We start from the raw sequence: 27139 nt of genomic DNA on the forward strand, positions 1-27139 counted from the left end.
GGTTCTTTCTAGTTTGATAAATATTGTGAGGCACTATTGTGTTTCATCTGTGTGTATGAAGTACGAGGATTAAAATATTTTCCTCACTTTCCATGACAATTGCTTGGCTGTCTAATCACTGCAGTGCCGGTAACATCATCAAAAAGCGCAGCTACCTCAACATTGGAATGTGTGTTTTATGTAATGGTGCCAGCAACACATGACGGATTTAACCACATTAGTTTCCTTTTCTAGCAGGACTCATATAAATGTGGCAAGTGTCCCCACAATGAAGTGGGGAGCAGCTTGTTTAATAAGTCCTCCATTCCAACCAAGATATGGGATGAGTGTTAATGAGAGATCTGTTATCTCTATTGGCCATTAGCCTTACTGTGTGAAGTCATTAGAGGATGTAATTAACTCCTATTGTACTAGAGATGGGTCGTTAGCAAACGAGTCTAAGAAGCATGTAGCATCACCGTGATTTTTCCGCTTATGATGGTGACCTACATGGGGTGAGAAGTTAAACACGCTTTGTTGTGAGACTGTGTTGATGCTGTGTTTACAGAATTATGTTTTTATGAACAGAATGCAGATGAAGCACATTGTTTCCTTACTTCATATGCAGACGCAGCATTGCACAGACATTTATCACTTTACAGGAGTGATTGTATGGAGAAAGAATAGTCCTTTTGTGAGTCAAAGATATGGAAAACAATTAAAATGCCTGTCCACATCTTATGCATGGCTGCATTTATTCAACTCAGTGTAGCTCAAGAATGCTCCTTATTTCTCTCTGTCTCCAGAGAACCTACAGTCAGAGTGCAGAGAGTATATCAAAATTGATAGGTGTTTTATTGTTTTCTCTTACCTTGTATTGTTCTTGCACTGGTATGTCTGACATGGTTTACATTTTGCACAGGGAAGCTCACTGGGATGCCACCTCAGTTTAGATGTAGTAACTACGAGATTCTTTCATACAGTGGAAATTTGAGACTTTGCTGTTACAGTAAGTCATACAGGGGATCTATTTATTGTTTTCCGTTGTATCTAGATGATAAATCTTTGATGGGCCCATTGAAATCATCCTGCTGCGAGAATGTAATAAAACCCCAAACATCCTGGCAAGTGAGCTGAGGCTGAGTATTTGTACAACGAGCCACTCCTTGTCAGACAGCTCCCTGAAGCCACATCGAGCAAGACACATAGTCAGAAGGCAAGTCAGTCAAGGTGCTCACAGGTAGATTTATGCCAGAATTCTCTCACTCTGCCAATGATAGCAAAAAATGAAGAAATGGTCCTTTGATGTGTTTTGCTGGTTGCAACACAGTTTCATCTAAAGGAGAGGATCTTTGAGGGATTTTTTTTTGTTTGTGCTGGGTTTAGCACAGGAGGTTGGTGTGTGATAGAGATATTACATGGATTATGAACCTATTCATATGTAGTAAACCTAGTCTCAGGTTGACTTGTTTTAGGTGGATGAAATCAGCATTTAAAGGATTGTTCCAGTTCATTACAACTCGGGTCTTATATTTGTAACTTTGGCCATCATTCGGTAATAATAAATTGCACTCCCCAAGTTAATTGCTGAGATCATAACACAGTGCAATCGTTAAAAAGGTCAGAGCAGGAAGCACAAGCTGTAGTAAAATCAGATTTAAAAAAAAAGGTTTAAAACCAACACCCGGGTTAGCCAAAATCTGGCTAAACTGTTGGCTAGTTTACAACCTCTATGTCACCATGTTCTCAAATCTCAGCAATTACTTTGGTGAGCACAGTGTTATCATCACTGATATAAATGATGAACAAACCAACAGATATAAATTGGTCTAAACCGGAATTATCCTTAAATTGGATGTACATTTTCAAAGATGAAAATTTGCATTCAATTCTACCTTTCTCATAAAAAGTCACAGGAAATTCCTTGTGTTGGTCCACCACTCTTGAGACATTACTCATTCATATAAATACAGGTCTGTCTCTCATACCAACTGCTGAGTTTTCTTCCACAAAGCTTTCAGATTTAGGTGCTTTCAGGGCATCTGTGCTTATACTGTACAGTTTTTTTGTGTCCATGGCAGCAGATGGAAATATTTTATTTGTTTCATTCTGCCCTTGAACTTGGGTTTAACACATGCATTTCCAAATATGTGTCTTTTCAGTTTGTGTTTTAATGCACTAAATAGTAATTGTTTATTTGTCTCTACATGATATCTAAATCAGTAACATATGAAGCAATAATATTCTTGTTTTATTATCAACAAAGTACATCACATTTTCAGTCATAAAGTCTTCGCTCCACACGCCGTTGACTGCACCCATAAAAGTCCTCATCTTCCACAGATGGACAATAAATTCCACCAGACTATCAGCTCCCAAATCAAAGTGTCACTATATTTGACTTCAGAGACACACATTTGCATGTAGAATGTGTGTGCTGCAGTAGTTCATCTTCTAGGTTTTCCCAGTTGATCGACCGGTCATCTGGGTAGATTACATGTCTGATCTCTGCGTTGATAGATTATTGTGACCAGCCCGAGTATGGTGATCTCCGACTCTGGTTCTTACTGGTGTCTCGTTGCTCTAACAGACAACAGATTTAGTCTGGTGTTTATAGATTTAACCTCACAGCGGCTGGGTATGCAGATGGGGAGGATTGACCTGCTACGACCTTGGAAAAGTGCCCTGGCGGAGGACGACGGCGACCTCGGGATGGGCAGGACGTGCTGCAATGCAGCAGAGCAGATCAGTGGCGCTGCATGCTCTCACTCACACACACAAACACATAAACTGCAGCTCACTAACACACGTTTCACACACACCCTTACATAAATATCATTAAACAGCTAACCGTGCACAGACACACACAAATCAATATAAACACACACACATGCTCTCTTTGTGTGATAAGCATACAGGGGTGTGTCTTAATCAAACTGCCGCTGTCTGCCTGGCTGAAATGCACACACCACCCACATGACTCTGCATATATATATATATATATATATATATATATATATATATATAGTCTTCTGTGGTTTTTCCATTCACTGCATGAACACTTACTGGTTTACTGATAAGATGATCTCTCATTTTCATCAGCCACTCGATCCCCCAAATGCCCAGGCAGGGCATCCCATAGGATATAATATGTAGCAGCAGTGCCAAGACATCTGATTTAAATACCAGCACAGCACAGACCCTCATTAAAGGGATTTTCTAGGGCAAATAAGTAAACCCTAATGACTCTGAGCAATCAGATCAAACCAGATCCACTTTCACTGAGTTTACTGGTAATACTTGCAACCCAGTGGACAACTTCATACACAGTAATACACACACACACAAGGACACTCTGGTATTTGTAATGACCTTGTGCTGACTTTCATTCTTTTCCTGAAGACATATCTTAACCATGGCAACCAGATGCCTTACCCCATTGTGATGGGTGAGTCTGGTTATTTAGCATTTTTCTTATTGTTAACAGAAGCCTTGAAAAAATCAAAACCAACTATGAATTTATCCTATTAACAAGTATTGTCTGTGTTCAAAAGCTATTAAAAACACACCATTAAGCCACACCTTTGCACTGGGTGACATGTTACTTCAGTTTAGTTTGAGTCAAACCTGCATAGACCGCTGCTGCTGCCACAAGTACTAGTTTATCAAATATGTATTATTTCACGGCTGAAAGTAGATCCCAGCAAATGCACTATTTACTCCTGTTTGAGCAATATTTGCTGAAAACTACAGTGCCCAGCTGTTTTGGGAAATTATTTAACCTTTTTTAGAAATGAAACTACACATTTGTGACCCACTTTTAAAGAATTACATCCTCACTAGGGTTTGGGGCTACAGACAGAGTAGGAAAGTTGGAAATTATTGAGAGATTGCCTAATGCTTTGTTGGTTTTATTTTTTCATGGAATATAGAATATCATGAGCCTTATCCCTTGATGTAATCATAAACACACATGCGCACGCAAGTAGCAGATGTTACAGCACAATTGGACTGAGCCTGTTGGTCAGGATGTGAAGGAAGGTGATGGGTGCAGAGGAAGGGTAACTGTTCCAGAGATTTAACAGGAAATTCTCTCCAGTTTGACCCCATTGTCTCCCATCTGACAGGATGAGATGGGGCAACATGTGACCTATAACATTTAACATGTGGTGGTCAGCATGTGTTTTTGCTGGTGCTTGATTACTTTAGCTCGACAGATTTTTCTATTTTCATCAAACACTTAACAAAATGAGTTTGGTTTTTTTTTTACCCCATATATTCAAACAGCTGAGAAACAACTAAACTTGGATGTTTTTGTTTCATCACTAGTGTGATAAATGTAATAACAGACTCTCTTCGGAGGCACACTGCTGCTGCATGTGACTTATAGGTTTTTCCAAACAATATAATCTGCTTCATAACATGTCCAATGTGACCTTTGACTACACATTCACCTCATTTCATTTCAGCACATTGAAATAAAACCTGAACAAATGATGCACTTTTACATAAAGAATTCTGTTTATTATTTGATATATATATCATATGCATCTTCATATAATAGTTCTAATACCAGTAAGTCAAAAATAATAATCATATTATATTTATATATATAGATATATAGAAAACTAATCCAATAATCTACTTTTTACTTGGACTTTACTTCCTTGTAAAAAACAACATGGAGAAACATATAATCTTCCCCCCAGCTTCAATATAGGCGCTTTGAGGGTGCAAAGAAGATAATACAAAAAAGAAAATTACACCTGAACATTGCATCTTATAGAACTAGAACATCTGTCAGCAGCTAGTAATGTTGACCATCTTGGTTTAAGACACAGGAAGAGTTTTCTTTTTTCTCTGCTAGAACATCTTTGACAAGTATCTTTTTTGTTTTGTTTTTAACTTTAGTTGAAATGGCTGAAAGAGGACGGCAAGTAATGTGATCAGCTGGATTCGAGTTTGGAGACTGAGAGACAGAACATTAGATTACACCAGTCTCATTACACACTTTGGAGATGATGAATATCAGAAGATGGAGGAGAGGAGGGGGAGACAGGAAAAACGGGGACCTTCAAAAACAGAGAGGCAAGGTGAGGGAAATAAGAGAGAGGAAGAGGGATAAGTGTGGGAAAATAATTAAGGTTTAGAACAGCGGGATATAGAAAGTTTCATTTATGTGCTTCTCCACCAATGATCTACATTTGTAAACAGAGGGTAGCGACACAAACAGTGCAGAGTCCTCTCAGTCTCCTTTTAATGATGCCCAGCGTCTCTCCCTTTCTCTGGGTGCTGTCCAGGAGGTAGCCGTGTCACAGTTGGCAGGGAGAGATTTCCACTCTAATCCACTTATCTGCGGCAGTCTTCACGAGTTTTACCAACCGTACTAAAAGCATTCCCCCCAAAACTCCCCTCCCCTCAAAACTCTCGATATGTAGAAATAAAAACATGGAGGCAGGCTGTTTCAGGGCTGTGGACATGGATGAGGCCATGGACAGACCATCTGGAGCCGTGGAGGGTGGCGCCCAAGGGGCCCTCGTGTCTGTTCAGGCCAGAGACGCAGGAGGGCTGTACCACTGCGACCCCCCCTCACCTCCTCCCTTTGAGGAGCCTGGCTGGCCAAGTTGGGGTCAAGAGGAGGCATCAAAACTGCACAGGAAAGGAAGAAGAAGAAGAAGAAATGTTGTATTAAATACTGTATGATTTCGGGGGACATTCTTTATCCTTGACTGATTTTATAAATGGGAGAGACTCACGCAATTCAGAGACATGAGGTTTTGATTTTACTGCAGTGTATAGCATTTAAGCATACTTCTAAGTTATGAAGAAAGTACACTAACATGAACCAAAGAGCACTCATAGTTCTGTGACTTAAATTAGGTATATTAGGTAGTAGGTACTACTTTCTAATAATGCATCCTTTATAAAGGATTTAAAATGTGATAACTAATGGCTTAAAGGTGTATTGTGTAGAATTTAGTGGCATCTAGTGGAACGGACATGGCAGAAATATTGGCAGAAATGGAATATAATATTCATAAGTATGTTTTCTTTAGTGTATAATCACCTGAAAATAAGAATTATTGTTTTTCCGTTACCTTGAGCCCTTTATATCATTCACAGCCCACCACCATGTTTCTACAGTAGCCCAGAATGGACAAACCAAACACTGTCTCTAGAGAGGGCCTTTCGTGTTTTTTGTGAGTTTTGTGGCAGCTGCAGGTTCTACTAAACGCTTGGAGGGGAAAGGGGAGGGGAGGGGTATTCAGTTGGTTGCAATCTGCAACCTCACCACTAGGTGCCACTAAATCCTACACACTGGTCCTTTAATTAATGGTTAATAATTTGTATATTCATTCTTTACAGATCAGTGGGTCATAAAAGGGTTATGAGCATCTCACTTTCTAATAAAACATCACGTCTGCAGTTATAAAGGTTACGTTCTATGTTATTAATACTGTAGCACTTTGAGTTTCACTATGAATGAAAAGTGCAGTACGAATTAAATGTATTATTATTATTAAGTCATTAATAAAGGGTGGATTTTTTAATAAACTAGCAATTCTGCAACTGGTCAGAAGGCAAGTAAGTCAGTTGTCACAAACTGCATTCCCAAAGGTGCTATTTGTTTTGATTTATATCCAAATTCTGTCACTGTTTTTCTGTTGCAGCAAAAACTGAAGAACTGACAAATCCATGATTTCATAGACAGTGAAGAATCTTTGAGTGATTATTTGTTTGTGCTTGGATTAAAATGGGTATTTCAAGAAGAGGTTCATGTGATAGTGGTATTAAATTAACCTGTTGTTTCAAGTTTACTGTACTAGTGTAGGGAAAATTAAATTGGGATTACACATTTCATTTAATAGCTTTCATGGGATGAAATCAGGCATTCATGTCGACCATTCTTGTGTGTACTTTTGCTGGATAATTGCTTGCAAAGTAACAGGGCTACAGTGAAATTTGCATGGCAATGCATTACTCTGGAAACATTACTCAACTTCATGGTGATAAATACTCAATGATTAACAATACAAACAGATATGAATCCTGGCTGATTCTACTTTTTCACAGCACACATTTTGACTTGAAAAGCACAGGTGTTACTAATTACATTAAAGGTGGTTCCGCTCTATTCAAGTGTCCCAGTAAGCCATGACAGTGTGACGGTGTGACAGTGAGCCAGCACGCACAATACCGGGACCCTGAAACTCAAGCAGCTAAATGGAATTCAGTCATCATTAACTTTATTATTTACGCTTGCTTTTTCTACTGTGAAAAATACCTATTCACGTGTGTTCTTTTACCAAATTTATTAATCATTAATAAATCCACTAGTTACAACTTGCTATGTCATCTCATAGATAGATAGATAGATAGATAGATTGATTGATAGATAGATAGATGGAACAGACAGACAAATAGGTGCAACAATCTATGGAAAGAAGCAAATGAAAGGAACAGAGAGAGTTTGAGTGTAAGATGTTCATCACTGCAGGCTTTTGTGTAGCTTATCAGTGACAGATCCTTTTGTTCCCGCCTGCGTCTGTCTCCAATACAGCAGAGAGCTGTGGGACCTGACTTCAGTCTACATTGTAAAGCACCATCCTTGTTGCTTCTCTCTAAGCTCACAAATCATCTACTGACATAAAGTGCACTTTCTTCTTTTCCTCACCTGAGTCATTGATATTTGTGTATGAGGTAAGTGGCCTGAAAATGCAAAGGCATAGAGGGATTGATGGAAAAGGAGGAAGAAAACGTCACAACACAGGAGAAGGAGAACGTCCATGGGAATGTGTGAGAATCATGCCTGTGATTATACGTTGTGTGTGTGTGTGGGTGCTTTCTGCGACAGGAGGGGCCGACTATCCTCTGGGGGAAGGTACGTCTTGTCTTGCCATCATTAAATATTAACATAGCCATCTCGCCCTCCCACTGGGGCCTGATTGAAGATGTAGGATATGGTACAAAGGGACAGGATAGGGTCACCTCTAACACTGTAGTCTCACTGTAAACCCACTGTGATTACACCTGGGCCAGACCAAGCATGCAAACACATTACTCATCTGGAGCACTGGACTAACTCATAGAACGACCCTGCAATGACACAGGATCACAACACAATACAAGTCAGAGATATTTTGTTGATTATCTAATGATTAACTAGAGAACAGAATGAAAATACTCTAATATTTCACACATTCCGGACTAAGACATTTCTAAATGTCATTATTTAAGGTAAATACCTTCCCATCTAACTAATAAACGCAAATAGAGACTCCAGCTGAAGGAAGCACACTGTATGGTAAAGTAGAATAATTGGAGCTAATTACAGGATTATGGGCCCTTGTGGAAAGAACGGAAAATGACCTTCATTGACTGTTCTTCTTCTTTCGAAGACTCTAATTAACACAAAAGCAGCTTATAAAAAAGACACAAGGTAGAGAGAGGTTCTTACCTGTCCCATAGCTTGACATTTCTACAGTTGTTGGTGCAGCAGCCAGCTGATATCAAAGCTGTGACAAAGAGAAAGGGAGAAAGAAGAAGGGAGAGGAAGCAAGAGGGGGGGAGAGAGACAGAGGGTTTTAAATGTGTTGTTTTGACAAGAGAAGAGCGCCTCATTAATCCAATGATTTAGAGCTGACGTCTGTCTGTTTAGACTGCCAAAACAAGGGAAAATGGCTCATAAATAAAACATGATGATGAAGTACTATCAGTTTTTATCAGAGAAATATATGTAAAGGAAGTACTGGGAATATGTTTGTTATTGTGCCCAGAAAAACCAACTGAACCATATTCAAACGACTGGTTTGACATTTTGGGATATACGCCGAGAGTTAGATGAGAAGATCAATACTACTTTCATGTCTGTGCGTTAAGGAGCTAGAGCTGTGAGGCGATTAGCTTAATGTTTTTTTTAACGTTAGCATAAAGACTGGAAGCAGCTTGGCTCTGTCCTACGTTTAAAAATCTGCCTACCAACACTTCTAAAATTCACTAATCAACAAATCATATCTCATTTCTTTATTCTGCAGTCAAGTTGAATGTTAAAATGACAATATGTTGTTTTAGGGGGAACTATGTGTAACTTTTTCTTGACGAACAACAGTTCTGCTATCCAATGACTGCCTGACAACCTCACAGTGACAATGTTTCAGAAAGTTATTGCTCCCAGGAGTTACAACACAAATGATCTTTTGATCGGGTTAATGAATGAGCTTTAGAGGTGTTCCTAAGCATATTTTAAAACTTTGAACAAAGCTAGGCTGTTGCACCATGCTTCCAGTTAATGCTAAGCTAAGCTAATCACCTCCCGCCTCTAGCTCCATACTTGGTTCATAGACGGAAGTGGTATCAATGTTCTCTGACTCTAACTCTCTAAATAACACAACTTCCCAAAATGTCAAACTATTTCATTTAAAGTATCTTTTATAATTTTCTTCTATGAACTCAAAACATTGTGCGATATAAGAAACTATATTGATTGGATGCGTTTTCAGGATTCATTGAAAGACACAGTGTATTCAAAAGGTGCTTCAGGTCCATGGCCACCACTTTATGTTGCATTGTATAGAACAGCATTTACAGCTTTTTCACATTCTCTCATCGTCTGTTTCAATCTCGGCTGCAATGGTGCAAGTGACAGCGAGCAGAGCAGCAGCAACCTTCATAGGGTAGTTAAATGTGAATCTGCTGAGGCGCACACACACATGCACACACATAGGCAAACTGATTTATCGAGACCTTTATCATGGAGTGTATCAAATCCAGGACTGAACAAATTAAGTGAAACAATGACAGGAGACAGAGGCAGCCAGTGAGATGGAGAAACTAGGGATTTTTTGTGGACAGTATAGTCCACTGTAAAAGTTCAGTCATGCTCTCTCACACCCAGCCTGACAAGTGTAAAACATCACACTATTCAACTTAACTCTACTGTTCTTAAAATGCAAATCAAGCTCTTGACTCTATCTTGACATCTTTGACCAAAGATCTTTGACCAAAGATTCCTTTACTGCTTTATTGCTGATTCTCAGGAGAAACACTGCTGTCAAATAAAATGGTGTTCATCTAATTGCTTTAAAGTACAGAAAAATATCTTCCCTCATACTTTACTATGTCCAGTTTGGGTTACAACTTTTGGGTTTGTGAAAGATGTGGAAAAATGCCTTTTCCTTAAGCAGTCCAAGCTTTAAAAAATGCTATCCCTCTTTACCTCCTTTGCCCTTCAAAACAATTCTTTTATCCTTGCTCTCCTGCTTGATCTCTCTCTCTCTTTCTTTCCTTTTTCCTCCAATGGTTTCTCCCCATGAGTCCTCCCCATAATCATGTTTTCAGCACATTTCCTCTCCTTGGCACGCTAACATCTCACATTAAAGATTCATAGCGCTCTTGTGACCGCAGAGTTCTGCGAAAGATTCCAGTAGCCACCTTCACTACGTTCCCTGCCCCACTCTGTTTATCTTCGCGGGGGAGGGGAGGAAGGGGGGTGAGGCAAGACTGCACAGAAAGGTATGAAAACTCCTTTAAAGAGTCGGGGGGATGCAGCGGTGGGCGGGAGGGTGTTTTCATTTGGAGGTCAGGGTGTGTAGAATGGGATTGATTTCACGGCTAAAGCAGAGAGTAAATACACAAGTAAATACACGATCATATGCATCTCACTTCCTCCTAACACACAAACACAAACGATCACACAGAGGGTCTGCAGGAAGTGTAGCTGATAGCTAGTTAGATGGTACATTTAAAAGCATAACTTTGTCTGAACATGCTCTGATGGATCGATACAAACATAGAGTGGTCTAGCAATTATATCCCAGCAGTTTTAGAATGATGCCAGAAGCATTCATCAAATCTAGCATTTGAGAATGAGACAATCGTTATAAATCAGCCTTAAAATTATATTGGTTATAAATTATGTTGGTTATATTAACACAAAAATTAGGCCAAGAATCCATAATACAATGTGATTCGTTCCAGATGTGTTCCAGATGAATTTTCATAACAAACACAGGGTCGGCGCCCCTCTCTTCCTGAGCTCAAAAATTTGTCTGGGATGTCCAGAATAATTTTCAAACATACTTGATATTTTCATTCACTGTGATAGAGCGCGTTGTGCAAGGTGAGCAGAGGGTTAGTAGAAATCGATTTGTTAGATATGCGTTACTGCAAAGGAGAAGACTACTGAGCTAACTTCCTTTAAACAATTACTGCAGTGTCTGAAAACAGTGGAGCAAACAGCCGCCCTGTGCTAACCAGTGTGAACACAGTTCTTGCAGTCTGCACGTCTTAGCACCAAAGACCTGATGTGTAGTTACATTGCTGAGGAGGTGCACACCAGCTCCATGTGTAGGCTCCTTAGGTAACACACAACCATATGTTTAGCTTAGCACAGTAACACAAACTACAGACTCTAAACAGAACGCTACAATGTGCAAGACAAAGGTCATGTGAACAACAGGAATATCCGAGCTAACGAAACCACAAATCTGCTAGCATGTTTGCTGCTGACTGACCACTATTCAATGTGCGAGCTATTAGCCTACAACGTTATCTAACAGACAATACTGACTGTGTGGGTTTGACAATGTTAAATGTTATGATTAACATAATGTTACAATGTTATGATAAATATAAAACTGTAATACAGAAATTGGAAAGTATATTGAAGAGATCCTTAAATTTGTTTTTTCAAAATCCAAAATTATGTTGCATGAATATTAATTTATTAATTTACATTGAATTTACATTTAAAATTTTTTGCATTGTCCGTCCATCACGTGACCTCTCGCTTCCATACACAGATGAGCTACAGGAAGTGTAGCTGATAGCTATTTAGATGGTAGATTTGAAAACACGACTTTGAAAATGGATCAATGAATCGTCTAGCAATGACATCCACGCAGTTTTTGAATGTGGTTTTGGATTAATGGCGGAGGTTTAAAACATGAATTTATTGTAGGTTATATAATGTGCAAAATGAACATTAGGTCCCTCTACACAATGTGATTAGTTCCAGATGCATTCCAGATGAATTTTCATAATAAACACATGTCAGCGAGGCCTTGTCATCACCCTGCTGTATGAAGGTTGGCGCCCCTCTGTTCCTGAACTCATTACCTTGTCTGGGACGTCCAGATCAGTTTCAAACATGCTTGATATTTTTGTCTCATTGCATTTTTGTTTGTGTCAGTCTGGCTAACAGTATGGCTGCTCTGTACATCCTAGTATGGACAACTGTGACAGTTACAGTTTGAAAGTAATCACACAAAGACAATTCAAAGTGGACAGTTGACAGCACAGAAAATATGGCAGAAGGAGAAAGACACAGCAAACAATACAGTTTCTTGTTCGGTTCTCTTGGTTCTGGGTCTTAGGACTCAAACCTTGGCTGCTCAAGCACAAGAACAATTAGCTTAAATGGATTTGCTGTCCCAAGGTCGGCAGTCACACACACACACACACACAGGTCACAAGATTACAAACTCCTGTCTTGTGATGGAACAGTCTGATTAACACACACCAACCATGTGCCAAAATCCAGAGAATCCATTTAAAGTGAACTTGATCAATGTCTAATGTAACTTGCTCTTTCTGAATTCTAACCAGCGTCTGTGACCTCTTCAAGGAGAGTTATAAAGTGAGAAAAACATACAGCACGCTTGGATGGTGTTTGTTGATTTAGTTATGGGCAGAGCGTTAAAACCAAAATTGGATTTAACAGGATGTGAGAGATGTGTAGAGGGAAGGGGCTTTGGTGTGGGTCAGAGCAAGAGTATATAGATAATGTGATTACTCCAGAATAATGTGGGGCTTAAGCTCTCTTAAATTCCACCTCTGTCCAGCAGAGCTCAAGAGAAAGGCTCTAAATTTCCCCACAAATAGATCTAGAGAGATTGGCTTGGGAGATGCTGCTCCCACACTGAATAAAACATTGCTCGGGATGGGGGAACCCTTTTCCCTTTGCAGCCAGACACCATTTATTAACACTATAAAACTCATAATCTCACAGTTCATATAAGAAACTCAAACAGTTTTAAGGTTTTTAGGTGTTAACAAAATTAGAACTCTTTATTTTTGATGAAAATAGCTGAAACAAGTTTTAAGAAATGACTCATGGGGCTGGAAATGAGTAATAAAAATAAAGCAGATCTGAAATTTTTTATGAATGACTGTGGTGTATCAGTATAATTTGTCAAAATAGGTAATCAAATTGTTATTGATGTCTGAATCTAGCCAGTAAACACATAAACCTGCTCTCCACAGGGCGGCTCATCTCTCAGTCCTCTTTGATCTGTCCCCCCCACCCTCGCTGTCCTTCTCTCAACTTACAGGATCAATGCAAGGTAATTTCACATGGCTATTCCCTCAGATCTCCTAAAAATCTGCCGCATAAATTATTCAGGCTGGCTGGGCAGGAAAGCCTGTGGAGATGCATGGTAGATCAGTGACCTTCCATTTAGCTAGCTGTCAGTCAGACAATCAGAAACACAGACAGTCAGACAGTCAGTCAGTCAGTCAGCGAGGCTGCCTGGCAGGAGAGCTACTTAGCTTAACGTCCCTCAAGCAGGCAGCTGCAGTCAGTGCTGTTACTGTATTGACAACGCTGGAGCATGAGGGTAGGTTCTGAATGCATAATGCCAAGGTTATTTGTGGCCATAACACATACACCATGTGGAAACAATATGCAGGATATTTATGAAGTCAGTATTTGGTCAGTGGCTCGCACACAAAGTTCCTGTCTTGTCAGGCCAGACTTCCAAGTTGATTCCACTTGAGGTCTGGGGAGTTTCATCTCCATCTTTTGTCATTTCTGCTGAACTAGACTGTGGCAACAACAAGCTGAGTGGCTCTATGCATGAGCTGTCCCTCAGCGCTGGAGAGACTGTAGTGGTCTGTCTGTCTTCTTCACACCAATAAAATCACATTCAATACTTGAAACTTGTTTGTACCAAACAAAGGGTTTGGCCATTCAGAGAAGTAATTTCCAGAGGCTTCAAACTCACTAACAAAATGGCCGCACGAGGATTTTAGAAGCTCTCACTATTAAGTTTTTATATTCTAATCTTTTTAGGTTTTGTTTTTTTATATATCTTCTTGAGACCATTTAAAGCTACATACCATTAGGCAGTGCATCATTTCAAATTGAGCATTTTACTTGCATCACTTGTACACTGAGAAAAAACATGCCATGCACATAGTCATTACATTTTTGTATAGCTGCACAGTCGATGCTACAAAAGGAAATGTTGCAAAGTTGCATCAAGGCTTCTAATGGCAGTGAGAGATAACAGCTTGAACTTCAGTACCCATAACTCATGTTTTGTAACATTAAAGGAATAAGGATTGAAAAGTTCATCTTCATTTGTTCTTTGTTGCTCTTCTTTCCTCTTCTTTTACATTTTAGGCTGATAATGACGGTCTATTTTCACAGAAATCCTGCCTAGTCTTGCTTTAATGACATTTTAATTAATCTCTCCATTTGTTGTCACATTAGACTATGCAGAGTGTAAAAACACAGCAATAAGAGAGCAAAAAATGCCACGCTGCTGTAATTAATGCTAAGTGTCTTCCGACTACTGCGTAAGCGTTATTATGAGGTGAGTGATGGCAGCAGGTACCAACGGCAAATAACTTCAAGCTCTGATGTCTGCAGCGTGGCTCACTGTGAGGCTGAAGTAGACTGTGGAGAGATGAGAGCGTGAAACTCACTGGAGTAGAGCTGGATAATTGGAGCCCTGTAGGCTGATTGAGCCTACAAGCGCTGCATGTGTTTGTGTGTGTGTGTGTGTGTGTGTGTGTGTTTGTGTGTGTTGTGTATTGTGCTGTCCTTTTGCCTTTGTGATCTCAGGGACATATACTGACATATACACATCTACAACTAAAGGGAGTGCATGCAACCATATGCAAACTCATACGTGGACTATAGACTATAGTCACATTTTGAATATTCCAAGGAATTCTTATGTTTTGTAGTAATCGTACACGTGCTCGTCTAGCTTGATGGAATGTAAAATATTTGTTTTGTATTGTGTAACTCAAAAATCAACCTCTGTAAGATTCATATTTAAACAAAAGAGATCAACAGAACAAGAAAAAAAAAACACTGTCAGAAATATGTATATAAGCAGCTGTCACAACACCGCCCCTAAACTCTTCTTCTGTTGCTTTTGTCCTCCGTTTTCACGCTCCACATCTGCTGTTAAGTTGTATCGGTGTGGTATGTATTCTGCTTTGACTCTCAAAGGTAAATTAAATATTCAAGTAGACATTTGCAAGATAAACTGCTGTTGTCCTATTTTAACATGTCACCACCCATCACTCCCCAGTGCTAATGAATAATATAACAGGCCGGGCGTAGCGTGTAGAAGATAGTGTTGTGTGTGTGTGTGGCTCACATCATGGGTGGAGATGAGATACAATATTGGACATTTACCAGCTGAGAATGATGTTGGAGTTAAGTCAACCCATAATTCTTTGCCTCTTCATCTAGCAACACACTTTTAATGACTTCTGCCTTCTCAACTCCCACAAGCCTTGCTGACCCACGTCCCGGGACTGAAACTTGTTTACACTTTCTCATTTTGTCCCTCCTCTCCCTAATGAAAACAACACTCATCTTTTCTGTAGTTGTGTTAAAAAGTCCTTTGTATTTAGATAGAAATAATACAAGGTATTGCATCAGATACAAAAAAACTACTTAGCTTCAGAACAATGCAATGATGCACTGAATTTAGGTACTTTAAAGCCTGAAGGATGAGCTGACATTAACACTGATAGAAAAAGTCTTCAGGGTTACATCTAGGTGTGGACAGGAATTTGCATTCCTCTGCACATGTCTCACAGCTCTCCTCACAGTGAAAATAAGATTTTAGCACTCTGTTATACAGGGTAAAATGATTTAATCCCTTGAATACAACTAGAGTGTTGAGATATATCACTTTTTGCTGTATTTTTACCTTTAATGCATCATCTTGTATTAGAGAAAGTAGAGAAACTGATCTACTGCAAATTTCCCTCAATTACATGTTTTACCTGCATCTGAAGCTCTCACGAAGCCAGAATAAAGAGGTAATTAAATGAACATTTTGCTGTAACAGTAAAGGAAATGAGCCAGTCAGTCTGGAGCAGTGGGGGGTAATGAAATTGATTTCAATATCTCTGAGAGGAAATCTCACAGACTGAAAGACATTGCTGAAAGAGAACTAGTGAGAGATAATGATATAAATATAATGATAGTGGTGCCAATCATGTCATGTTGGTAGGATCAGTCCAACGGCTGTAACAGGAGCTGCAACACTGCCATGTTGTCATTCTCAGCAGGAAAAACATTAGATCAAATGCACATTATGCACAATATAGGCAGGAGATACATTTATGCCCCAGGAAATGGATAACTACATCCTGGGTGTTGTGAGAGGGAGGGATACTAATGTTGTCAGCTGCAGCGGTTTTGACGTGTTATGTTATGAAATGTTATCTCACTTTCTGGCTCTTAATTGATGGTGTGCATGTTAAGACTATCACACTGATGGCGGTAGCAATATGATAGTTGCAATATCACTACTACTAGACCAAGTGCACAAGAAACAGGCACCCCAGACAAGATAGCTGACCAATAAAACAAGACCATGTCCTATTTGAAAGAAGAAATGACACATTCTTCGTCTTACGAAGTAAAGGTTAAATTCATAAGTATAAAATGCACCATTGCTCAATTCAACAGAGCCAGGGATTTTTGCTAAAACCACCTCACTTGGTCTGGTATGATCAGTAGCATCTGGTGACTAATGTTAGTAAACCTAAAACCCTTTCCAGATATGAATATCTAACACTGCTATCTTCGTCTGTTATAGTAATGGCTTTTGCCAAGATAGGTGTCTGTTACATAAATGTTTGTTACGCCTTTAGTAAGACATGACAGGACTTGCACACTGTACATGATGCACTCAGCTACATCTGTCCAGCTCCACTCTCCTCCTGCACTCCCACCTGCTCATCTGATACCCTCACACTGCCAGCACTCAGCACGACACACAGCTACAGCCGAAGTAAATGTAACGTAGCTAAAAGTGGTTACTGCTGGTGACTTTGGGACCGACAGAGGTTCCCTCAGGCCCAGTCCTGCCCTCGTACATGGCAGCCACTCAACTTCCAGTTAATTACCTGGCCTAGCAAGCTAATTTCCTCTCAGCTCACTGGGCTGTTCCCCATTGGCACGACAAAGACTGTTCTCCATTCCACTGGGTTTGCGTGTCTACCGGATGACTGGGGCTAGTGTGGAACATTTGTCGCATACCTCTGGGGTTTGGGCTGGAGCGACGCTAGTACACGCTAAGCAGCCACCTTCATAACTCACACAGCTACTTAGGAGCTGCTGGCGGGGGGAAAATGTTTGGGAGCATCCGATAACGGTTAACTGCTAAACATGTTCATGAATTCATAATGCGTGATATGTTTCCACTTTTTTTCTAGACATACATCAATGCTGCATCCTCATAATATTGGAAATGCTATATCTGCAGTACATCACCATTCTCCTTACCTCTCCCTGATTTATAATTTAGCTTGCCAAAACATTTTTTTGTTCTCTTCTTGGAGACATTTCACACTTCATTTCCTGTTGACATTACTGTTGTCTGGAGTTTGTTTGAGCTTCCAGAATGAACCCCCCCTCCCCAAAAAAAGTCTTCATTGTCTGAGTACAACACAGCAAAGAGGCAATATGCTGTATGTCTGTGTGCTCCATCCAGGAGGAGCAAGCTAAAAAGAGATGAAGCTGACGGCGGCGCGATTAAAAATGACAATGATATGCACCAGAGGTAGATAAACAAAATGCCTAATCATGCACTCCCTGGTTAATGGCTGCTCTGATGGCCTATAGGCAAGGGTGTTTGGGATAATTGGTCTCAGGTGTGATTAGAAAATCAAATGCCATCATAGCATTTAAAAGTAACATTTTCCCCTTTGCGGGGCTGTGATAAAGACATCCACCTCAAGAATCGCATGTCTCTGATGCCCTCAAACTCTAACTATCTCTGGAGTTTTTAACCTGCTCTCATTTCTCTGCTGTTTTACATGATAAAACACATTGAACAGGGAACATTTATGAATTATTTGCAGGAAACTGCATTGACATGGGTTTTAAATAGAGGCTTAGGTGATAAAAACACAGGATTATGTGCCTGAACAAGTCAGTCTACACAACACCATGCCACTTTTGTAAGTTCAGGGAGTAATGAAAGCTAAATCTTCGATAGTTGTGGTACAGATGAGGTTGTCTGGTAATAATACTAATCCATTTGAGTTAGAGAAGCCTAATGCTCCCCCAAATCCTTTCATGCCAAGCAGCTGTGACAAACATTTGAGTTTCTTCATGACGCTTGTGAGACTTCGCAATTTGTCAAGGGGAGGCTTTCCATCCATCGCCTTGGCAGACAAGTGAGAAAGAAGAGGACCGAGCGGAGTCAGAGGAAGAGAAGAATGAGCGAGGAAGACAGGGACAGGGAGGGAAGGAGGGGGAAAAAAGAGCCAGTAATCCACTCAAATACTTCCTCAACCCTCATCTTCCCTCAGCTCAGCCTGGCAAACAGTACACCCTCCAGCATCCTCCAGAAAGAGAGCTTTGTAATCAGAGTTTTCTCTCTGTCCGACAGCTGGTTGTTCACACTGGCAGCCAATTAGGATGGAAAGAGAGAGAAAGACAGACAGAGAGAGAGAGAGAGAGAAACAGAGAGACAGAGAGACAGAGAGAGAGAGATAGCCTGCAAATCTCAGTGACAGTGGAGAGGGAGAACATTATCTGCGGCCAAAGCTTCAGTGATGATTTCCTGTTGCACTGACAGGAAGCAGCACTTCTAAACAACAGCCAGAGGAGCTGGATAGTCTGAACTGATGCTCTAATTATAAAGATTAATAGAATCAATGAGACAGCGGGAAGATTCTTGCTAATTTGATCAGATTGCATGCACAAGAATGGAGAAATAAATCATTGAACCATGCTGCCAGTGTTTGTCAAATCTCATTAAGTGTATGAAATCCAATCAAAATACACCAAATGGAGTTCGACATGATTATGCAAAAGTTCAGCAGACACTTCTTAAAGATTCAGTGCACAGTAATGCTAACGGGTCTGTGAGGCTGTACTTAAAAGGACCAGTGCGTAAGATTCAGTGGCGTCTAGCAGTGAGGTTGCAGATTGTAATAAACTGAATACCCTGAGTACCCGTTTTGTGTTTTTCATGAATTTCGCAGCCACCGTAGATTCTACAACATGCTTGAAAGGGGAGGGGGATGGGAGGGGTATTCATTTGGTTGCAATCTGCAACCTCACCGCTAGAAGCCACTAAATCCTACACACTGGTCCTTTAAGTCATAAACCAAAGTATTGGGCAAATGGATGGATGGAAATTTTGACCTGATGATGGCACTAGATGAAAAGTCAGGGGATCACCAAAGTCAGTAAGACACGTCCTCTGAGGACCGTTAATGCCTTTACAAAATTTTATGACAATCCATCCAATAGTTGTTGAGATATTTCAGTCTGGACCAAAGCGGTGAACTGACCAATAGACCAACATAATGTTACTACTTTGACTAAAAATATATTTCTTTCATTGCAGAATGGTTGTCTTACACTGCATGAGTGTGTGTGTGCCATTCATTGGCATCACAAGGGCAGAGGTTCTCCCACACACTTACAGTGTCTTTTTTTCCCCACGAGGCCTTTTTTTTTTCTCCTTCCGATCATCTGAGCAGCTTAAGCTAATATGCAGAACTTGTGATTGCTAAAGCAGAAAACATGATTAAGTCTCTCCTCTTTTTGAAAAAGACCCTCTGCAGGGTAGCGATCCTACAGGCTTAGCGAACAGTCACCCTTCCAGTCTGGGTCAGGAGACTACAGTGTTCATGGATGATTATCTGTCACAAAGAGGGAGTCTATGACATGGAAATACAGGCATTTTTGATCTGGGTCACCACTGAACTGAAAGGTGCCATTGTTTACTTGAACAGCTCCATATCACATAGTCTTAGTATGCTTTACAGACCTATTATTTTATAAGTGCAAGGCAGTACTAATACTTAGTACTGAGAATTCCTGAATTATCTAAATGCCTTTTTAGATTTTCTTAATCATGCATTTTTTAGATGAGAGGGTACATTTACGCAGGTTTCTCTTCTACTAGCACGTAACTGGACATTTCTGTCATACTTTACAAAGCAAAACTAACAGTACTTTGAGTCATTTTCAGTGTGTTTCTCACAGCTGTAAAAAAAAAACAACTGAATATGTGTGATAAGCCACCCAAAATATGCAACAACACATTGTATTAAGAGGCTACAGAGGTCAGAGTGTTGTTTGCCTTTCATTTTGGATTTTGTCAGGAATTTAAAAGGCCTGAGCTTCTGTACTGTTGAGTGGCACATGAACATGAGACTTTCATTTGTCTGAATAAAACCTACACAGCTACACAGACCCTGGATGGGACATTGTAGCACATGCACCCAAATCACATACACACAGACACACACACAAACAAGCACACATGCAAGTACATAAAAAATGAAATAATACTGTGCAAAGGGCTTAGAGGATAATCCAAGCAAGTGGAGTGTACTACATCGTCACAGGAATTAAATTCCCTCTTCGTCCAAAAAAGGACATGGCAGTAAGGATGGGTCAGTGGATGACACACACGGACACGGCCACAAAGCTGCTCTCTTTACTTCTCTTACCTCACAGAGGGCTTTCTCTATATCTATTCATCTTCCTCACCCTTTTGTTTCTTCATTGCCTGGACTGTGCTGAGTTAAAGTGTTTTTTGTTTTTTTTGTGTATTGTAGTATATCAGCGACAGACAGGCAGTATTTTGTGTGAAATTCTAAAGTAGTTAGTTCAGTATTTGCCCCAGGCAGACACTGAACAAACAAAATCTCCAACCTCCACCCAAAATGTTGATTGCATGTCTTGATCTCACTGTAAATAGCGTGTTGTGACACTTGAAGTTAGTGTCCTTGTCAGGTCAGCGGAGGCATGGTGGCCCTTTGGGGACATGCTCTTGATAGAGATAAACAGCCCTTCTGACAGATAACTAGCCATAATATATATAACTCCATCTCCAGATATAACTCCATCGCAACTCACGCACACTCAAATTTGCTCTCACAAAGGCTTAATGAAGTCTTTATGGACCTGGTTAAAGGCTATTTGGTGCAAATGTTTCACTCTGAGCTAAGTTCAAAACAGTTATGCCACAGTTGGCAAACCACCAGACTCGAGGGCCAGTGAGTGCCCCTGTGCACTCACAACATTTTCCAATTAAGGATTTTGTGGGGCATTAACGTGGCGTGGCCTTTTGCAGACATCATATGGGTTTCAGGTTACATCAAGATTGAAATCTCTTACAGAGCTACAGAGTGCATGACTGCCATGAGCTAAAATAGAAACAGAATGATGATCCAAATCAAAGTTGTGTGTGTCTTTATAATAATCCGGTGCAATCCATAGAGATTGCAAAATGGCTAGAGAGGCCACGTTTACTACCAGACTGTCATTTCTGAGGCTATAGCGTAGTTCTTAAAGGGGTGCTCCAACAATTTAGTCTTTTAATGTCATAACATTAGGTCACAGGAGACAGATTACATAAATACGGTCATAATTTAAGCAGCAGAGGCTGAATATCCTGATTTTAAATCTGCAGTATGGGCCAAGCCCCAAAAACACTTCATTTCCCATCATGCAACTTGGTATTTTCTCTTCATTAGATCAGAGGCTTTCAAACTGTGAGGCACACATGATGCACCGAGTGAGGTGAAAGCAACAAGTGCATGCCAAGTTTATGATTGTCTATTTACAGCTGAATATACAGTACATTTATCAATTCAAATAATCAATAGGCATAAATGACTCATCATTTAGTAACAATAGTACATATTCTCCCATAACCATGGACTTAACGTCATGAGAGGTAAGTGAAATCATTCCCGTAAGTGTTAGTTTACTCCGTTCTGTGTAGGATGTTTCTCTTGTAATTTCAGCCTCATATTGCAAAGTCAGGCAGATATTTCACCTTGAGGAATTTGTCCTTTAGCTTATGCCAGCTCTGTGCCACTCAGCACTTTTTTTCCCCCGGACTCCAGAAATCATTATCAGCCACTGTGGGGTATTTAAACAGCAGCCAAGTTGGTACTTTGATATTCCTCTTTCTCTCTGACACCCTTAACTCCCACTGATCTAACTGAGATGGGCATGACTGCAGCAAAAATTCGGGTGGTAATTCGTCGTCTGACAGTTGCATGTGTGTGTTTGTGCAGACAGTTTCACCACAAGCTGACATCTGAGAATGCCTAACTTGAGATGAATCTGTTCGACTTAGATACAGAACACGTAAAATAAATATTTCTGAACCTCTTATTTTCTGTCTCATCCTGCGAGCCAACTCTCATTCCTCTCGAGACACCAAAAGAATCAATAATGCTGTAAATTTTGCAACAGTCCAAATGAGAGAGAGTATCTCTATTTTCTCAATCACATAAGTGAATTCCAGCTGCGTATCACACAGCAATTCTCCTTTCTAAAATGTTTGAGTTTTTCCAAAGAGTGAACTCCTATCCCCCTTCCTATTTTATCTGACTTCTACAAAGAGAAAACAAAGATTTGGCATAACATTAAGACGCTATTGTGTTAAATTTTAGTGTTCAACTTTGTGTAGCTACATGAATCTGTATTTGTGTCTTTGCATGTGTTTCGCAACACCTTCCACTGCGTGCAAGAGATGGATTGTGTGCATGAGAAATCACATCCCATCCACACGCACAGACATTAATATGCACATACACGTACCGTTCATGCCATTATAGATGCTCCGATGATGTGGTGACAGCTCATCTCCGGCCGGCCTCCTCTGCCCGTCTCTCACAGGGCTGCCAAACTTCACATGGTCAGGGCTCATACTGTATTGGTGCCTATGAATTTCAGGGCTGCCCCCCTGGACCACACAGCCCTTTTCATGGTGCTCACTGGTCCCTAAATGTGCCTGTCGGGGCTCAGGGCTCCCAGTACTGCTAATGCTGCTCCTGTGGTGCCTCTGATAGAGCTCCCCACTGCCTCCCTGACCCAGGAAGTGCTGCCTCTGGCCCAGGAGGAGATCAGAGCTATGGTGCTTGGGGTGCTGCTCTGGACTGCGTCGGCCCACATTCCTCCCGTATTTTTCCGGACTTAGGCCCCGCATGACTCGACTGTGGTCAGGCACAGATATGGAGCCGCAGCGGGGTCGGCAGAGCTGGGGCAAGGTGTATGGGTACTCCAGACTTGTACTCCGGTGGCGCCCGGCCGGGTGCTCAGGGCTCGACACTTCCCTGTCTCCTCCTCCTCCTCCTATTCCACTGATGCTGCTACACCTGGGTTTATGCACCAGCTCAGGGCTCCTTTTTTCCCCAGCACTTCCAACTCCACCCACTCCTGCAGCCAGGTGAGGCTGCTTATGGTGAAGGTGATCGGAACTGTCAGCACTCCCCGCACTGGAGGTACTGCTCCCGTCCCCCACGTCTCTCATCAGGAGCCCCTGGCCAGGAACCAGCAGCAAACTATTTTGGCTGTCTATGGAGTTGCGGCACCCTCCCATCCCTACACTCCCTCCACCTCCACTTCCTCCGCCACCACCTCCTCCACCTACCACCCCTTTCTCCTCATCCAGGAGGAGGCAGAGCTCCTTCAGTTCCAGGTTCTCGCGGATTACCTCCTCCTGTCGAAGTTCCAGCTCCTTGAGTTTCTGGAGATAGAGGGTCACCTCTTTGCGCATGATGCTGGCGCTGTAACGGCCCAGGCGCTGCCACTCCCTGGACACACGCTTGCCTTTCTGGCGGTCATCATCCAGGAAGCAGCATAAGTCCCGTAGCTCACGGTTGTCCTCCTGCAGCTTCTGGTTGATGTCCTGAGAGGGAAAAAAGAGAAGAAAAACAACACGGGAAGAGAGATTAGTAAATTTGAGCAATAGGCAGGGACTACAAACATTGCAAATTAAAACATTTCTGATCAGAGCCAGAAAAACACAAATGTGCTTTTGATTTACAAATCAAAATAGTTTTTCTTTTATTAATTGTATTCCAAAGTAAATCACTGCACCCATTGTCCAATTTCAATCCATTTCACTGCTCTTTTACTGTAGATATCAGTCAAACGCTGTATGCAATCATAATGAAATGAAATCCTAATCCTCTCTCTCTCTCCCATAAAAGCACTGACTCACTGTGTACCATTCATTGTGAAGTACGTAATGTAGATTAGAATGCTCTGTAGGAAACGGAGAGGCCACACACAGAAATAAGACTAGGTTGGGGCAGCAAAATCACATGCCCTGAACCTTTTAGACCAAGCAGCATTTCCTTAAACATACCCTCTTCACCTCCAAAAGAGCTCCCTCTTTCCTCATCTATCATTGTATAACGATTCGACTCTCCCTCATGCATCTTCCCTCTCCTGCTCTCTCCCTCTCTCACCCTCCAGCTCTTTCCTGTGTAATTAGGCAGCTTGGATGGGTGGAGAGGTGACGAGGTCTCCAAGAAAGGCAAGTGATCCCCATGTGTTTCATCTGAAGCTATACCTCAGGCTAGTCTCAGCTTTAACTGTAAACATTGTAGACATTGTGCCATAGTTCTCTCATTAGTAGTACAGAAAATTAAGGCAGTGGGTAAGGGTTACTGAAGAGGAGAATGCTTTCAAAACAATGCCATATTATTCTAAAGGCAAAGTGCACTGCACATGCTGTAGATTTAGAGGCAGGGATTTTCTAGGAATGTAAGGTGTGTGCAGCTGGATTGCCAGAGACTGATTTGGATGCCAGATTTGAGATCTGGGATATAGACACAGCTGTTTTGGGTGGAGACAGAGGGACATGGCCCCCTCCTTTAATATTAGGAGAATTACTTTCTGCTTCATTGCTTTGTATTTTACTCCTACTTACTCTGTGTTTTAAAGGCACATTTTGTCAATAGTTTTGGTCACAAGTGCAAACATCCCTTCCCTAGTAAATAAACTCTTCTTGAATTCCTGAATTCACTACCTCCCCAGCAAAAGTTTCAATAAAACCTAAGCCTGTGCATGCACATACAGCCTATATATATGCACACACTACATTATACATCCATATCCGGTCCACATACAGGCCTACACAGTGGCACAATGAACTTCAGTGATAACATCCATTCTCACACCATGTTTCTAAACAGCAGAGCATCCCTCCTGCTATGCGCGTTCTCAGGTGCGCTCCAAACCTATGATCTCATCCTTCACCAATGCGCGCCCCCTCACCTTCAGCCCCCTGATCTCGTTCAAGTGCAACTGGAGGCTGCGATTGACCTCTCGGATGAGATTCCCATGGTCCAGAATCACGCTCATCTTGTCGGCCTCAGACCGCCTCAGCCGCCGCACCAGATCCTCCTTAGTCCACTTGAGCAGTTCCTCGTCAGTCAGACCGGAGATGTCCTCCGCCGGACTTTCAGTCTTTGCTATCGACAGCTGGAGCTGGGGCTGGGGCGGCGGAGTCGCTTTCTCCATTGGCACAGCTCCTCCGGCACCGACAAAGGGCAGAAAATACTCAGAGGCTCGTTGACAACCTCTGCTCGCATCCGCTCCCCGGTCGACTTGTGGTAAACGATTACCGTTTGGAAATCAGTCGCATAGTTTGGCCTTTTCTGTTGCTCCCGACACTTCCACTCTCTGCTAGAGCAACAGCTGACGATGCCGGCTGAGTGCGATACAGCGGAGAGGATGCTGTGCTGTCTATCACTGCAACATCCTCACAGCCGAGATGGACTGTGTGCAGCAGCCGACTGACAGTGTGAGTTTTCGTATCGGTTTAATATCCAAATTCAGTCCTGAACGCAGTGAAAGTCGGAAAAGCTTCGGCGGGCAGCCGGGGCGCACACCTGCCGCCTGAAGGTTCAGCACACTGCGAGAGAGAGGAGAGAGTCCGCTGTGCCCCGCAGAAACACACACACATAGAGAGAGGGAGCTTTCTCCCTCACCCTGCCTCTCTAGCTCTCCCTCCTGGGGTTTGTGCATCACCAAAAATATAGCGTGTTTGCAGCGCCATCCAATGTTGAGAAGCTGTAATGATGAATTCAGATTCCCTTGACTTGACCACGGGGAAACACAGGTTTCTCTCGGGTGTCTCCTCCTGCTGACGTGACAGCTACATTGTGTAAATGTGTTGGCACAAGCAGGGCTACATGGTTAGCAGTAATAAGCTATATCAGTCAGTGCAAAGCAGTAGTCTAAAAATTCTAAATTCATTGCTGTTCGTTTTTGTTATTTTAAATTTAAACATAAAGTGTTGTCAGTCGTCTGTAGGATGCCTTTCCATTCTGCTTGTCTTTACTTAAGGACTCCATTACAAACAATGAGCTATAGGCTGCTATAGGGTATTCAGTTTCAAAGAGATGCGCAGTGAAAAGGCACATTGCAGTGGTGATTTCTATCTGAAACTATTGATTGAGTTCATCAGACTTTATCATTAGTCAATGAAATATTACAAAATATAGCCTACTGTGTAATGCGTTTGGACACAGATAGATGATAATGTCCCTGTGTCCAGGTTTGCCGGTTCCAGCACCATGGACAGCTGCAAATGGGGAGCAACAGGGCCTGATAGACATAATGGAGATATAAAACTGTAAGCTACAATCCTGTGGAAATGCAAGTTACTAGTCGCAACTTCAAGAGGGATGTTCCTTTTGAAATAACTGGGAGAAGGCAGGCTATATCTAATACCTCTCAGTTATCAACTTATTGGCGACTGTGCCCTCTGTATCTTCAGAAATAAAGATTGCCCCTAGCTAGGCTGAGGGGCAAAAAAGTCAGATTAACTGTTGCATGTGGTGTTACGCTACAACTCAAAATCACACATTTGCCACTTTGCCAAGTTAAATTAAAGCAGAACAGAATAACTGAACATAGGCAAGGCCTCATCACTACAGAAAATGTGGTTATACTAGTGCAAATGTGAGAAACTGGCTGGAATAAGGTTCAGCAATACCACAATAGCTACACAATGTAAAAAAACAACAACAACAACAAAAAAAACCAAACCCATATATACTCTGCTACAATCCAAAGTTTGAGTAGTATTTAAGATGATTTGCCTAAATGTTGCCTAGTAGAGTA

At 41.4% G+C, this 27139-nt stretch overlaps 1 protein-coding gene across 1 annotated transcript; it reads right to left on the reverse strand.

The window, feature by feature from the left end:
* Positions 1-4517: 4517 nt before the first annotated feature.
* Positions 4518-26899, reverse strand: ccdc85al (coiled-coil domain containing 85A, like). Its single transcript, XM_044347347.1, has 4 exons — positions 25286-26899; positions 22820-23909; positions 8438-8495; positions 4518-5628 (listed from the first exon to the last, which is right to left on the reverse strand). The coding sequence occupies exons 1-4, from the start codon at positions 25529-25531 to the stop codon at positions 5610-5612; spliced, it is 1413 nt and encodes a 470-aa protein (XP_044203282.1). The 5' UTR covers positions 25532-26899; the 3' UTR covers positions 4518-5609.
* Between the last annotated feature and the right edge of the window lie 240 nt (positions 26900-27139).

Source organism: Thunnus albacares, chromosome 3, assembly GCF_914725855.1.
Source record: "Thunnus albacares chromosome 3, fThuAlb1.1, whole genome shotgun sequence".
Taxonomy (NCBI): Eukaryota; Metazoa; Chordata; class Actinopteri; order Scombriformes; family Scombridae; genus Thunnus; species Thunnus albacares.